General features: G+C 35.1%; 2 protein-coding genes across 2 annotated transcripts; both read right to left on the bottom strand.

Moving 5' to 3' along the window:
• Positions 1-4,770: 4,770 nt before the first annotated feature.
• LOC121752764 lies at positions 4,771-5,556 on the bottom strand. The gene has a single exon (XM_042147859.1). It carries the CDS (start codon positions 5,554-5,556, stop codon positions 4,771-4,773), a length of 786 nt encoding a protein of 261 aa, XP_042003793.1.
• A 1,995-nt stretch (positions 5,557-7,551) lies between these two features.
• On the bottom strand, positions 7,552-9,618 carry LOC121751370 (glucan endo-1,3-beta-glucosidase 8-like). Its single transcript, XM_042146101.1, has 3 exons — positions 9,149-9,618; positions 8,407-8,880; positions 7,552-8,338 (listed from the first exon to the last, which is right to left on the bottom strand). The coding sequence occupies exons 1-3, from the start codon at positions 9,454-9,456 to the stop codon at positions 7,681-7,683; spliced, it is 1,440 nt and encodes a 479-aa protein (XP_042002035.1). The 5' UTR covers positions 9,457-9,618; the 3' UTR covers positions 7,552-7,680.
• Between the last annotated feature and the right edge of the window lie 6,876 nt (positions 9,619-16,494).

The raw sequence follows: 16,494 nt of genomic DNA, 5'->3' as shown, positions 1-16,494 counted from the left end.
TTGTATTAGCGGAAATTGCAGACAAGAATAACAGATCCTGATTCATAATTATATTGTAAGTTGAGCACGTAATACACAACGGAACTAAATCTTACTTGTTGTGTTGTTTTCTTCTACGATTGAATCCTGCAAGTTGAATCCACTACTATCGAGGTCCACGTGTATTCTGATCCGATGCTGGAACAATTCCTCGGTACAATCGCTCCGTAGAAGAAAGCTATGAATTCTCTCTATAAAGCTTTGCGTATTTTCTCTCTAATGTTACGCTATTTCTCCTCACCCACAATGTAGAATAAATAACCATTATATAGATGGTGAGTCACTAGGGTTCCATGATTGTTGGGCTTATGGACTATTATAATTGTAGTCCAACTATAATGATTTAATCCATATTAATCTAATCTAACACATATCCTTTCAATCTCCCACTTGGACTAGCATTAGATATAATACGCAGTTCCAACTTTGTACCCTTGAGCGGATCAAAATACACATATAGTGTGACCCTTTATGCCCTTATTATCGACGACGATCTAATCGATGTCTGCACAAAACTCCTAGACTGCGTTGGCAGCGTAGCTCGATATATAAAGGACGTTTACGTGAATTTGGTAAACAAGCCTTTACACAAAGTTTATAGTAATATCCTTTCATTCATGAACCACCCGATTGAGCCTAAGATTTGTCATGTGTCATCCAAATAGCTCAATCACTTTATCTCATCTTTATTAAATGACCCATTCGATCATATTCAATTACTTTAATTGAATATATCTTTGCATTGACCAATAACTTAATGATCAAGGAGAATTTGAGTGTTCTCTCAAAATTTTAATCGAGGAATGAATCTCATTCTTGGCTCAACTACCATTTCCATTTATCTTATGATATACCCAACACAAGTCTGTGTCTCAATCCTCCTTCGGGAGGCAAAGCGTTGGACAAGATCAAAACACACCACTCAATAAACAAAATGTGTAATGACCTCAGATACAAGGACTATTACATACTTCATGTACTAATAAACTGTAGACACTTAACAAAACTGTTTAATAGTAAGGTATACCAAAACTCTCCAAAGTATACCATGTGTCCATCACGAGTATCTAATATCTCATAGTTGTGAGAACAACTACATTCTCCAAGAATGTGATGCAAACCCCATGTTAACCTATAACATATCATCAATATCTCATTCTTGATGATCATTGGTTAGGGCTATTTTAGAATTATATTATATCATTAATGTCTCACACCATTAACAACAGTCATAATTCAAGGGAACAAATATTTAGAATAAATACAAACATTTTAAATAATTATTCCAATAAGTGCACAAAACTCATAAGAAATAATTTTTTCATATAATGTGATAAAGTAATATTGTCTCAACACAAAATGTTTCTAAGACATATAAAACTGTAACTCCCACTGATATAAAGCCATCTACCAACATTCTTAACACCTAAGCTCTCAAAATGCTTGTTGTGTTTTGCTATACATAACGGTTTAGTGAAAGGATCAGCCAAATTATCATCAGTGGGTACTATTTTTAATTTTATGTCGCATCTTTCAATTATTTCTCTGATCAGATGATATCTTCTGGGAACATGCTTGTTCCTGTTCGTAGCTCTCAGATCTTTTGCCTGCGCAACAGCACCAGTGTTGTCACAATACAAAGGTATTGCACGATTGGCACTCAGAATGACACCCAGTTCTTTAACGAACTCTATCAAAGCAACTACTTCTTTGGCAGCTTCAGATGCAGCAATATACTCGGCTTCGGTGGTGGAATCGGCAGTTGTACCCTGTTTGGAACTATTCCAACTCACTGATCCACCATTGAGGACAAAAACATATCTAGACTGAGACTTATAGTCGTCATGTTCTGTTTGGAAACTAGCATCAGTGTATCCAGTAACTGATAACTCTGGTTGTCCACCATAGACTAAGAAATATTCTTTAGTCCTTCTAAGGTACTTAAGAATAGTCTTAACAGTCTTCCAATGTTCCTCACCTGGATTTTGCTGAAATCTGTCTGTCATGCTAAGCGCATAGGCCACATCTGGCCTAGTAGAAATCATGACATACATAATAGATCCTATAGCCGAAGCATACGAGATCCTTTTCATGTTGTCTCTTTCCTTGTCATTAGAAGGACAATCCTTCTTTGACAACACAATGTCATGTCCCATAGGAAGAAAACCTTTCTTAGAATTCTCCATTGAGAAGCGCCTTAGCAACTTGTCTATGTAAGTAGATTGTGATAATCCTAACATCCTATTTGGTCTATCTCGATAGATCTTAATTCCAAGGATATAGGAAGCATCACCTAGATCCTTCATCATAAACGAACTAGACAACCACTCTTTCACGGATTGCATCATGGAACGATCGTTTCCCATAATCAGGATGTCATCAACATATATGATAAGGAAGACAACGTTATCATTCTCGCGTTTACTATAAACACATGGGTCCTCTTTGCTTCTGACAGAACCAAACGATTTGATTGTTCTGTCAAACAAATATTCCAACTCCTCGAAGCTTGCTTAAGTCCATAGATGGACTTCTTTAGCTTACACACTGCATTCGGCCTTTCTTTCGATACAAAACCTTCAGGCTGTGTCATATAGACATCGCCTTCTAATTCTCCATTGAGAAATGCGATTTTGACATCCATTTGCCAAATGTCAAAATTGTAGTATGCAACAATTGCAAGTAATATCCTAATGGACTTGATCTTAGCAACTGGCGAAAAGGTTTCATCCTAGCCAATGCCTTCGCGCTGACTATAACCCTTTGCCACTAACCTAGTCTTGTAGGTTTGTACTTTGCCATCTGCATCTCTCTTCTTTTTGAAGATCCATTTGCAACCTATGGGGTAAACCCCATCTGGCAAGTCAACTAGTTCCCAGACTAAGTTGAAGTACATCGAGTCCATTTCAGATATCAAGGCTTCAAGCCACTTCTCTCGATCGGTGTCTGACACCGCCTCGGTATAGGTCTTAGGCTCATCATCATCATCTAAATCAACTTCACCATCTTGGTTCTCAACCATTAGATTCAGTCTCTCAGGTGCACGACGAATCCTTCTAGGCCTATTGAGTTGGTTTTGCTCTGATTCAGGCTGTTCATTCTGTATGTGAGAAGGTTTAGGAATATAACTATGATCTTCTTGAGGTAGAGGTGATGCAACTATTGTATCATCTTGTCTTTGATGCATCTCATTGTCTTGAGGTGGTCCTTCGAAGTCTCTCTAAGGTCCTCTCTAAAAGTAATTTCCCCTCCCAATAGATCATCAAAAACTCCCACTGAGTTATTGTCCAATCCAGTGGATAATACCTCATCCTCATTGTTAACTTGTGGTTCTTGAATTTCTTCAAGATCTACTGTATTTTGACCTTATTCCTTGCAGACATAACTGTCTTCAAGGAACGTCACATTCCTTGATGTTATCACCTTGTGATTTTCAGGACAGTAGAAATCGTACCATTTAGTTCTTTAGGATATCCTACAAAATAACATTTCTCACTTTTAGTTTCCAATTTATCAGTCATCATTTTCTTAACAAAAGCTGGACAACCCCAGGTCCGGATATGGTTAAGACTTGCTTTCTTGCCACACCATAACTCATATGGTGTTTTCTCGACTGATTTAGAAGGAACCCTATTTAGAATGTAAATAGCCGTTAGTAAGGCATGACCCCATAGGAATAAAGGGAGACTAGCGAAGTTCATCATGGTTCGAACCATATCTAATAATGTATGTTTCTCCTTTCAAATAATCCATTCATTTGAGGTGTACCAGGAGGTGTCCAGTCCGACTGGATTCCATGTGGCTTCAAGTAATCAAGAAATTCTCGGCTCAAGTATTCCCCTCCTTGATCTGATCGAAGAGTCTTGATACTTTTCCCAAGTTGTTTCTCAACTTCACATTTAAACTCTTTAAATTTATCGAAGGCTCAGATTTATTTTTCATAAGATACACATATCCATACCTTGATAAATCATCAGTAAAAGTTATGAAGTACGAATAACCACCTCTTGCTTGAGTTGGAAACGGTCCACACACATCTGTGTGAATCAACTCTAGCAAATTTTTGGCACGTACCCCTTTCCTAGAAAATAGTTTACTTGTCATTTTTCCTTTGAGACAGAATTCACAAGCTCCATAGGATTCTAAATCAAATGAAGTGAGATAGTCTAACTTTCTCAATCTTGCTATTCTTTTCTCATTAATATGACCAACTCTGCAATGCCAAAGATAAGTTGCATTATTCGTATTACTTAGCTTAGGTCTTTTTGTTTTGCAAATTGAGAATATTTCGTTTGTATTCAAGCATATATAATCCATTTTCAAGAGTGGCATTTCCATAAAACAATCCATTAAAAGAAAACGAGCATCTGTTGTTTGCAAAATGGAAGGAAAAACCTTCAATGTCTAACATCGGAATGGAAATAATATTCTTTAAAAAACTGGAACAAAATAACAATTATGTAAATCTAGTCTATGTCCTGAGGGAAGATCTAATCTATAAGTTCTCACGAGTTCGGCGGCTACTCTTGCTCTATTTCCAACACGCAAATCAACTTCCCCAGGTCTCACTTTCCTACAGTCACTTAGCCTCTGCACATTATTACAAATGTGGGAGCCACAAGTTGTATCTATTACCCAATATTGTGAATTATTCATAGACATATTTATCTCAATGACAAACATGCATGAGCTCCCACTTTCTGCACCTTGTGCCTTGAATTTTGTGCAGTCTCACTTCCAGTGTCCCTTCTCATGACAGAAAAGACACTCATCCTTTGATAATTTCGACTTCTTATTGGCCCCTCCACTCTTAGGCTTTAGAACAGGATCCTTAGATGATTTCTTCTTCTGTTGCTGCTTATTCTTCCATTTCGAAGACATCGCAGAAGAGCTCACCATAAGCACAGATTTTACCTTAGCAGTGGAAGACTCATAAGTCTTAAGCCTATTGTGCAGCTCTGGCAGCCCAACCTTCGTGTTGTTCATGTTGAAATTCACAATGAAATTCTCAAAACTACTAGGAAGAGACTGCAAAATTAGATTTGTTGAGACATTTGCGGGGAGCACCGTTCCAATCGATGCTAACCTCTCAATCAAACCAATCATTTTCAGCACATGCTCAAAAACCTTGCTTCCATCATGAAGCTTGCACTTGAAGAGATCGCGAAGTATCTCATACTCCATAGTTTGAGCTTGTGAAGTATACAAACTCTCCAAGTGCTTAAGCATTTCATATGGTAACATGTGTTCATGTTGTCTTTGCAGTTCCAAACTCATAGATGACAACATGACACACTGAGCATCAGAAGCATTATCAATGTGTTTCTGATGAGCTTCAACGTCAAACGTAGCAAACTCAAGAGATTCCTTATCGGGGATGACACCGATTGGTTTGTCCAGGACATACTCAACCTTGTCATGCCTTAGCACCAAGCGCAAACAACGGAGCCAATCCGTGAAATTTGACCCAGTCAACTTGTTTGTTTCCATCAAACATTTGTAAGTCAAGTTTGACATTTTATCTGAACAGAAAATAAAATGAAAGCAAAGCAGAAAAGCATATAAAGATCACATTCGTACCACTAATCAAATAAAAGGTTTATTATATTGATTAGCTCCCACTAATTTTAACATATATTATGTCACCCAAACATAAAATACGAATTTATATCTAATATAAATTTTAGTGGTCCAAGATCCAAGTCTATATTATTGCAGCACCTGCTTTGGCTGATCACTACAATATTAACACAAGGTAGACCTCCAAGCCAATTGCAACAACTATTTTGCAATTCTTGGTTTATTAATCCAATTAATATACATCCATAAACTATTTAGGTCGCTTTGGCGTCACTAAACAATTTAAGCAAGTCAACCCCATCACACGATGCCAACCATGCATCTATGAATGAGCCCAACCCTTGTAGATTTAGAGTAAACACTTTGGCGTAAAACTCGTGGTCGAAAAGGCTAGGTACATCAAACAATCATGATGGACGATGCGTTTGTTTCAAAAACAAGACTTATATTTTATGGGGAAAACTGTGATACTAGTTTTGTGAATATAATATCTAATATTAAATATCAAACAATTACTGGGCGCCGCCTACCCAGACATAGTATAACACGGACTACAAATACTGGGCGCCGCCTACCCAGACAATAAAACGGTCTCTAACTACCATAGTTCTAACTATTATAGTTAAATAAATAGGCATAAATCAAATAGCATGCTTATCACATAGGATATCAAATAATGCTCAACAAATAAAATCAAATTTTATTCTCCAATTAAATGTGAATTTAAAATTATATTAATTCGAAATTAATGTAACAAAATGTATTAATCCAATTAATAAATTTATCATATAATCTATATCAATTCCAAATTAATATAAACAGATACTTAATATTAATTCTAAACTAATATTATAGGCACCTTTAGGGTACTTAATATTAATTCTAAACTAATAGGTACTTAATATTAATTCTAAACTAAACACATACCCTAAACAGGCACTATTAATAAATAATAATTTCTTGGCATGGATTTGTCGGCAGAAGCATGATTTTCTTTTCCAAATTATCCGAAAAACTTGAAGTCAAAATCCAAAACCGTTTGCAATTTGCGGTAATTTTTACAAAATTTTGTTAAAAGAATCGAAATCTAATTTCAACTTCTAAGCAATTATGAAACCAATTTCTTGAAAATTTTGAAATCAAATTTCAAAGCAGATCAATCACATAATTCTGATTTTTAAAATTATTCCACAAGTAATTAGATTACAAAGGTAATTAAGAATCGAGCCCTGGGCTCTGATACCACTTTTAGGAATTCTTGTATTCATCTAATAAGCGCAGCAGAAATTGCAGACAAGAATAACAAATCTAGATTCATAATTATATTGTAAGTTGAGCACGTAATACGGAACTAAATCTTACTTGTTGTGTTGTTTTCTTCTACGATTGAATCCTGCAAGTTGAATCCACTACTATCGAGGTCCACGTGTATTCTGATCCGATGCTGGAACAATTCCTCTATACAATCACTCCGTAGAAGAAAGCTAGGAATTCTCTCTATAAAGCTTTGCGTATTTTCTCTCTAATGTTACGCAATTTCTCCTCACCCACAATGGAGAATAAATAACCATTATATAGATGGTGAGTCACTAGGGTTCCATGATTGTTGGGCTTATGGACTATTATAATTGTAGTCCAACTATAATTATTTAATACATATTAATCTAATCTAGCCTATATCCTTTCAATAAATTGCACTTGATGTTATAGAGAAGTATGATTTGAAATCCATGAGCTTACTAGATTGTTGTTGTTATCTTGTTGATTTACTTTGGTTTGATGCAATGGGAGTAGAGGTGATAAGTTGAGTCTTGTGGAAGTCTTTATTTTTGTATGAATTCTATGTGCTTTCATCTTTCTTAAAGTAAAAAGAGCAGAAGTAAAAAGAGCTCCGCTGATATTTTACGATGCTATTAAAAATGAAACATTGAATAGCGAGGGAGTAATATTTGATTTCTTTTATTTTATTTATAGCTGTTTACAAAAATAATAAATTAACAAAAGTATGATCAAACTACATAGTTTATCTACCCTTACAAAAAAATGTCCTAGGCAGATAAATCAAAAATATAGAGTTTGATAGGAAAAAAAGAGGAGGATTGAAAGGTAGAAGAAGGCAGTGGAAGGGCGGAAGGCGTGTCCAGAGTTGTTGGGAAGAAAGTTGACCTGCTGGCCTTTGACTACCTCGACGGGGAAGACGCAGACGTCTGTTGAGGGATCGTTGACGACGACGCGGCCCAAGCCCTCGAAATCGCAGGACTTCTCGTCCTGGAACTGGTACTGGAAATGCATGTTGAAGGCATAGGTAATGTTCTGTTCTAATGTTAGGGAGCTGCATGAGGCACCTTCGAAGGTGCTGGTGCAGTCGCTTTGCTTGCAGGCCCAGTTGAGCTGGGCCTGCACCTTGCCCATGTCACGGCGGTCCCCATTGAAGGCACACCACCTGTCTGGCATGCGCATAATCCCACGGACGGTGGTGGGGTAGATGTCCCTCCCCTGCCCTGAGAGATCGATCTTATACTTGGGCTGGCCGTTGGAGCGGTAGATGCCAAAGTGGCGTGTGAAAGGCAAGGACTGAATTTTGTGCTCGTCGGCGAGGCTGTGCACATTAACATTTATGGGGCGGCCGGGCCGCTTTGGGGTGCCCCTGTTGCTAGCCAACCAAGTTAGGGCGTGCTTGTAAAAGTACTCTGCATTCGAGGCGTTGGCTCCAGGGAACCTGTTGGCAATTGAAACTAAATATATAAATTCTACTATAATAAAAGACTAAATTCACTATCACTATACCCGTCGGTGGGCCAGCCTAGTAGGCTGATGTCTATAGGGATGTCGGAGAAGTTGAGCTTTTCAACGGCCCACAAGAAGGAGTCGTAGCGCCACTCGACGACGTTGTTGTAGACAGCACCGTTGACGTCCTGGATGACTAGGGAGGAAGCGTTGTCCGGGAAGGCGAAACTGGGGTCGAAGTTATAGTTAACGACGTCGAAGATTGGGATGATATCGAGTTGAAGTGCATCATTGTTTTCCCTGAGGAATTGCAAATGCTGGATCATGTATGGCTTGATGGTGTCGCTGAACTCGAATTCAGATGGCTTTGTGACGTTGGGTATCAATTCGCTTTCGAGGTGTTGGAAGTTCACCTTCACGTGCCCGAACCCACGCTTGTTCAGAACGTCCTGCAGCACACGATGTGCGTTCACTGCCTCGCTCAATGACGCCGAACTCGTGGTAAGAAATGGATACCCGCCAGCATAGACGTACCTACATCATCCAAATACAATTATCATCCAAATACATACTACTCCCTCCCTCCGTCCACCATAAATAGAACACATTTAAAAAAAGGAAAGTTTTCAACAACTTCTCTTTTACTAATAATATAGACCACACATTCCACTAACACTACTTCTCTCTTAGTACTTTTTTCCCTTCCCTCTTACTTTACCAATTCCACATTAAAACTCGTGTCATTCACAATGTGTCCTATTTTTCGTGGACGGATGGAGTAATTTACAACCAACCAACCTACCTTACGTTGCAACGATTGATATAGAATTCGTTTTTCTTGACCCACGCCTTTGCCAATTCCTTGGTTTTTATTGCAGAAAGCTTGTTTATGCTTAAGGTCAAATTAATGCCGCTTCCTTGGAATGCAGACATAATATCTTTTTGAGAGGAATAGATTCTTGCTCGTCCAATTCCATTTTGCAACAACAAATCCACAACTTGTGATGGGACCAATCTTTGGGCACTCTCCCTTCCCCAATTGATGCCTATCGATGCTTCTGCGCCACACAACAACATCAGCATCACTATCACCAATGCAATCTTCATCATATTGAATTGAATTGAATTGTTTTGTTGTTGGCCCCAATCAAGCCCTTGGGTTTCTTTCTTGTTGGGATGGGAACTGGACGAGCATGTTAGGCGTTTCCCCTCTCAAAAAATGCAATCTCAATTATTAAGTAGTAGTATTCACAAATTCAACTCATTGTGCGATGCAAATATACCACTATAATAGGAATGACACTCACAACCACATACATTCATCTATCATTATTTGTGCTCCTAAATACATCTCTCTCATTATTATACTATTTATTATTATCACTATAATAATTAACTTCAAACTTATTTTAACCTTTTCAAATTCCAAGACATAATGTGACTATATTTTCATTTTCTCTGTATGTTCTAAGGAAAAAACTCTCTACGCATGAAAGGTGGAAAATTCTGTGAAATAATAATATTAGCTCTTCTTGTATATTAGTCACTGCTACTCAAAGTGTCAGTATAATTATTTTATGAAAATTATGCACTTAATTGACAAGTCAAACTAACATATATTATTAATATTGCATGTTCAATGTTTTTCTATATACTTCCTCAGCCGGCCATTTAAAGAATCCTTTTAACTCGCCACGAGTTTAAAAAATTGTTTGACTTTGTAAAAAAAGTAAAGAGAGAAAGTGAGTGGAATGTGGGATCCCCATTTTTAGTACTATTAATTTTATAATGGAGTGTGCGTGTAAAAAATTAGTGGAATGTGGGGGTCGTCATACTAAAAGTGGAATAAAGTAAATGACCTTATAAATCGTGGATAACCCAACATAGTAAAATGACTTTTTAAATGATGAATAGAGAGAGTGTATAGATATAGATAATCATCGAGACAGACCCCATACTTGATTTAACCAACATGAAGTACTTATCTCTTTGTGTTCCAATTTCATTTTTATACCACATCCCATTGTTATTAGTCATCCAAGATAACAAGTGACTCTGGAGTAACACTATCAACCGTTCATGATTGATTGTCAATATATATCTATGTTGTGAATAGTGTTAACTTACTTCCAAAAAGATATCAAAGAGAAAGATTTTACGTAACTATAAGTAATCCACAATTTAGAATAATAGCTTCTTTAATATAGAAAAAATGATAATTTATAAATACAAGGAGCATAAAATATGTTTTAAACATATGACACAAACTTTTACAAGAAACGAAATAATGATGTTTTCGTGTCAAATATGACAAACTTTTACAAAATTCATAATTGCTACACCTCAATATCGTATGTGATTAAAAGTTATAGTAATAGATAACTGGATTAGGTTAATTTCAGAACTGGTATTTATATTAAATTTGTTAGTAAACTTTAATACATATATCTCAAAATAGGTAGTACTCCTCCCTCCATTCCGAGAAAAAATTCCCTAGTGTAGGCATACCACATGTCAATATAATGTGGTATGTCCCACCAATATTATTTTGTCAAATAGAAATATACAAGGCCCCTACTTCTAGCTAGAAGCTAGAACCACCAAAAATTTGGAATGAAAAATGCATTCTCGTTTATTATGGAAACTATCCCTAATAATATGCATTTTCTTTTTACGTTTATACTAAGTCTAAAATGAATGATATTATCATATTGCACCACAAATTTATTAGTTTAGACTTTTCTTTGATATTGAGATATATACATAAATTTATTTTATTTATATAATGGAATTATTATTTTTTTAATTAATGTATACATGATTTAAAATTTGTTAGCATTGCACACAATAGATTTACTATTTTAATGCTCTTTTCTATTTTATCACTACACATTAATTATAATAACTATATAATGATTATGTATTATGTTAAAATACTAATTAAGATAGCTAATAATAATAAGATAATCTGATGGATTTTATACAATAGACAAAATATGTAGTATAAAATTCAATATGAATTTCAAGAAATTAAAATACTACTACTATTTATTACGGTATTCAAATTAAGGATTACAATCTTATTTTATGCAATTAAAATGAGATTATATTGTTCAACATCAACTATAAAATTAAGAGGATAAAACTTTAATAGACATAATTATGTAATCTATTAATTACTTAACTATAAAAAAATTTATATAATAACGAATAAAATTTAATCAAATAGTATAAAGATATAATCTAATAACTATAAATATAGTAAAAAATATATTTACTTGACTAAAACTAAAAAAGATGGAGTTGTGTATATACATTGTGTGTGTATGGTTGTATATACTCCATATATGGGAATTGTTAAAATTTCCTTAAACATTATATTATGCCATTATAATCATTTGGCCATTTATGCCATATATTTCCATTTGTCAAAATAATATTGGTGGGGCATACCATATTATATTGACATGTGGTATGCCTAGATTAGGGAGTTTTTTCTCCATAACAATATATACTTTCCAATTTTGAAGCTCTTTTTACTCTAATGAGGTAGGACTGATTCTCCACTAAAAATACTTTAATTACTTTTTCTCTCTACCTCTATCTTACTTACCAATTTTGCATTAAAATCTTTGTCCAACCCAAAGTGCACATTCTATAGGAACGGAGGGAGTACTAAAGTTTGTGCTTATAAATTTTTTTTTACTCCCTCTATTCCTTGTTAATTAAGTCATTTTTTTAAGGAGTTTCGACTTAAATGAGTCATTTTTATTTATGAGGAAAGTCATTCTCTCTTTTACTTTATTTTATGTTCACCCCTTACTTTATTTTCTCTTATTTTATTCAATATTTTTATGTGCATAATAGCAATAGTAACTCATAGATGGTTCCTTAAATTTTTCGATATTTAATACATTTTCCTAATTATTTAGAATAAGTACATGAAAAGTTATTGACCAATATTAATTGGATTTGATATTCTTCCTATCTACCAATTAGAATTTCTTTTAATTTCTTTCACTTAAGCTTTTTTTTTGTTATGTTTATGATTTTATTTGTCTATGTAAAGATCATATTGTTAGACTAAGAGATAGAGCTTTGAAGATTCGAGTTATCTCTTAAAATTATCAATTCAATGAGACTTTTATTCGAGTTCTCTATTAAAATTATCAATTCAATGAGACTTTTATTCGACTCATCAAATGAATTTTCTCACTTGTTTTGGTGTCAATAATTTCATCTCACTGACTTATCAAACTGTTCATTCATCCCCAATGTGGCGTCATTCATCCGGAGCAAAGATAGAGCCAGGAAATTATAGTTGGAGAAGAAAAAATATTAATATACAAATAAATAAATATAAAAATATAATAAAATATATTATAATAACAAGGAACAAAAGTTTATCAAACGTCAAATAAAGTTACCTAACAGTTACAACTGTTCTCGACGGGGTCTCATAACCTAAAATTTGTTCAAAGTTCTTTCACGATCAACCATACAAAATATGTCTTTCCTAATGTAGATAATCAAACAACCATTCATTCAAGAGTCTCCCATCTTATTACGAAGGTGAGTTTCACAATTTTCATAGCTGAAAAAATTTTCTCCACTGATGTCATTGCAACTGGTAATACCAACACCAACTTCACGAGCAAATAAACCAATGGATACACAATATGTTTTCGTGTAATCATCAACTTCTGAGAAAGATCTCCGATACTTTTGAGACTTGAGAACTCTTCATGTGAACTTAAATCACGAATGTAAGTCTCGAGTTGTTTATCAAGCAACTGAAAATCAATCTCTAGAACTCCGATGGATAACAATGAGCAAGCTCTATCAATTTGGACTTATCAAAAGCAACAAAAGAATTATTTGGGCTTAAACAGGGACAGATCTAATGTGCAAGCAGGAGGGGCAAATGCCCTCCCTCAAAATTTCATATCTATTTATAAAATCTATTGTAGAAAAAAAAAATAATATTAGTTTCTTCTTTAAATGCCCCTCCTCAAATACTTCAAATATCTTCACGTGTATTTTTGCCCCTTCAATGATTATTTTCTGGATCCGTCCCTGGGCTTAAACAAGCAACACATAGTAGAAAATTTGTATTTACCTCATTGAAGCAATTGCAGAGCTCTTGAAGTTGTCAATCACTCACAATATTAAAAAGCTCAAACCGAAAATTGTTTAATTTTTTTTAAAACTTCTCATTTCCTTTGAGGTCGTCCCGGAGTCTCATATTTCCATATTTATGATATGAATATTTTTCATGGAAAATATAGATACTTACTCAAGAGAGACTCTCATCCTTCTTTCAGCATATCTTGTAAATGTTGTTTTGTCACCCTTACTAAAGCCATGACATTCACAATATCTTGATCTTTCCTTTGCAATGCTAAAGTTAATTGATTAGTGATTTCCAAGATAAAAGTGCTAAATGAATGCAAATCCATAAGTAGGTATACCCCTAATTCATGAATTCTACGGTTTCGAAGTTACTGAATTGATTCTCCAAAGAATCACCGATTGCTTGCGACTTCTCTACATGATATTCATTCTTCGTACTCTAAAGAATCACCGGTTACTTGGACCAAAGATATTGGACTATAATGAGATGAACTAAATTGAAGCCTAATTCAATTCAAGTCAACACGAGTATCATAATAATTATTTATAAATTAGCATAAAGTATTTTATTTTCATCATAGATATTTTAAAAGGGATAAAATGGTCATTCGAGGAAACATAGTAACAGCTCGATGGAGACGGTTGATAGGAAAAAAAACAAGCAAAACAGACTGACGTTGCAACCATAAAACCAAAACATTCCTCAAAACCGTCTCCCAAATCACAACAATTCTCTTCCACACCCTCAAATTTTGGCAGTAAAGCCAATGCCGAGGCATTTGATTTGCGCCTATCTCTCGCTGATCATCGCCGCGGGAGCTGCTGCGGCGATGCGGGAGGGTGCACCGTTTAAGATGGCGCTGTTCGCGGACCTTCACTTCGGCGAGGTCGGAGTGGGGCCCGGTTCAGGACTTGAATTCTATGGGGGTTATGTCTACTATACTAGACGATGAACAACCAGGTTATTTTTTTTCGGTTAGTGTCTTAAATTGCTAACAACTAACTATGTCAATAAATTAAATCTACGTTATAGATTTCACCATAACACATTTGTGTGTCAACTAAATTTTGTTGACGTACAAATGTCTTATTGTTGGCATGTAAATATAGATGTCGACACAAGACATACGTATGTCAACTACATTTGGTTGACATACAAATGTGTTCGTGTTAACATAATTCGCAGTTAGCAATTAGCAATTGATCAAAACCCTAGAGTCTAATTCATAAATATGGCTATGTTATTGTTATTCATAAATCAACTCGTTCATTAATTCATGATTTTATTGGTAAATATCGTGGCTGAAATTGGATGCTATGTTAAAAAAAGTCCAAAAATTTGAAATTTCGCAATCTTTTTTAGTATTGTGTGACAGATATTGCATTGGAATTTTTTGTAGTCAATGTTTTTCAGTTTATTACAATGCTCAATTAGTTGATGCTTTACCCACATTGTGTAGTCTTTATTGATTTAGAAAGAATTGGAATTAGTAGTCGAAGAAACCACCATTAACTGCCATAATTTGAATAGAATGATTAATTTCTTGTAATGAAAATTGATGGTGTATGCATTTTTATGGCATGACAGATTTTGTGGTCTATCTTGGAGATGTGATCACAGCCAACAATATAATGGTTGCAAGCTCTCTCACCAACAAGGGCGAGGGGGATCCCGTGGTCTACCATCTTTGGGAACCACGACGATGCCCCCTTTGTGTGGCCCTTGGACTGGTTTTCACAAGCCGGGATTCCTCAACTCTCGTGTGCTTGTATGACTTCTGTGTTTTGATACAACGCTGATAGTTTTAGTAATTGTGACATCCAAATAAATCATTATGTGTCAGGAAATGGCATAGTTGATCCTCTCAAGAGATCAACCCTCGCTCGAGGTTAGCTAAACATACTTATTTTCTTATCCTAGAACGTGCTCTGGCTCTGAACCTCGAGCACGTTCTAGGGATCATATTCTGGCACATCCCCAGCAAGGCGTACGAGAAGGTAGCGATAGGCACGCAATGTGTGGATTGGTGCTGCCCTCATAAGAGGATGTGGCTGTGCTTCGCTCGACACACGGGAGCTGGGCGAGAGGCGCGAGGGTTATCGAGATAGAGCAGCAGCCATTCTCTCTCAAGTCATGGATCAGAATGGAGGATGGGAAGGGAGCACACACACAGTGAGGTGATGCATCTCATTTGCTTCTTCTCTATGTCTATTGAAATGAATGATGCTCTATCTATGAATTGCACCAATGAATATGGGCTCAGTTTTTTTGTTGTGACTGTGAGGCCCATCGATTTCTGTAATAATAATTCAACACTCACTATATCTATCGTATGATAGTTGAATAACTCCTATCCTACTATTTGATTTATCCCAAATAAAATGATATATTTTTACTTTTAAAAATTCGTTCTTTAATTTATGCATTCAATTATTTTTTCTCTATTTAATTCTCTTTCTTTCTTCATTTAATATTTAAACTCATATTTTCGTACTCTAGGTTGCAACATATCGCTATACTCGTGCTAAACATGATGCCACCCTTAATTAATGAATCACTAATATGAACCTTAGTTATTACTAATATATATACCTCAATGAATACATAATACTAATAATAATAATAATAATTGTTATTATTATTATTATTTTTTATACTTAGTTTTGAATGAATTGTGATCAATGTCGAACTAATTTTAAAGACCGAACTAGAGACCAAATTAGGACCATTAGATCTATGTTTTTTTATGAGATTCGCTGATGTGTAAATTATTTCGGTCTTCATTACAAGCTCATTTTACATCATCGTAGTAGGATTATTACTTCATTTCAGTACGTAATACCTTGCAACTATAGTATGTTTTTACTTATTTGTAATAGGTTTTGAAATGATTCAACACATGCTTTATTTGAATTCATTGAACGAGTTTCCCCTTTATTCACTTTTAAAAATACAATTCATTCCAGTAGGTTTATTACTTCATTCAAAAACGTTATTACTTTATTGGAGAAGGT

Source organism: Salvia splendens, chromosome 10, assembly GCF_004379255.2.
Source record: "Salvia splendens isolate huo1 chromosome 10, SspV2, whole genome shotgun sequence".
NCBI lineage: Eukaryota > Viridiplantae > Streptophyta > Magnoliopsida > Lamiales > Lamiaceae > Salvia > Salvia splendens.
This window is presented reverse-complemented; position numbering and strand designations above follow the sequence as displayed.

What these genes read in the sequence shown, in the direction of transcription:
- LOC121751370 (XM_042146101.1), bottom strand. Translation starts at nt 9,456, where the DNA reads ATGATGAAGATTGCATTGGTGATAGTGATGCTGATGTTGTTGTGTGGC. An exon ending in ATCAATCGTTGCAACGTAAG is followed by an intron (nt 8,881 to 9,148) that starts GTAGGTTGGTTG and finishes TGGATGATGTAG; the next exon opens with GTACGTCTATGCTGGCGGGT. An exon ending in CTAGGCTGGCCCACCGACGG is followed by an intron (nt 8,339 to 8,406) that starts GTATAGTGATAG and finishes AATTGCCAACAG; the next exon opens with GTTCCCTGGAGCCAACGCCT.
- LOC121752764 (XM_042147859.1), bottom strand. Translation starts at nt 5,556, where the DNA reads ATGTCAAACTTGACTTACAAATGTTTGATGGAAACAAACAAGTTGACT.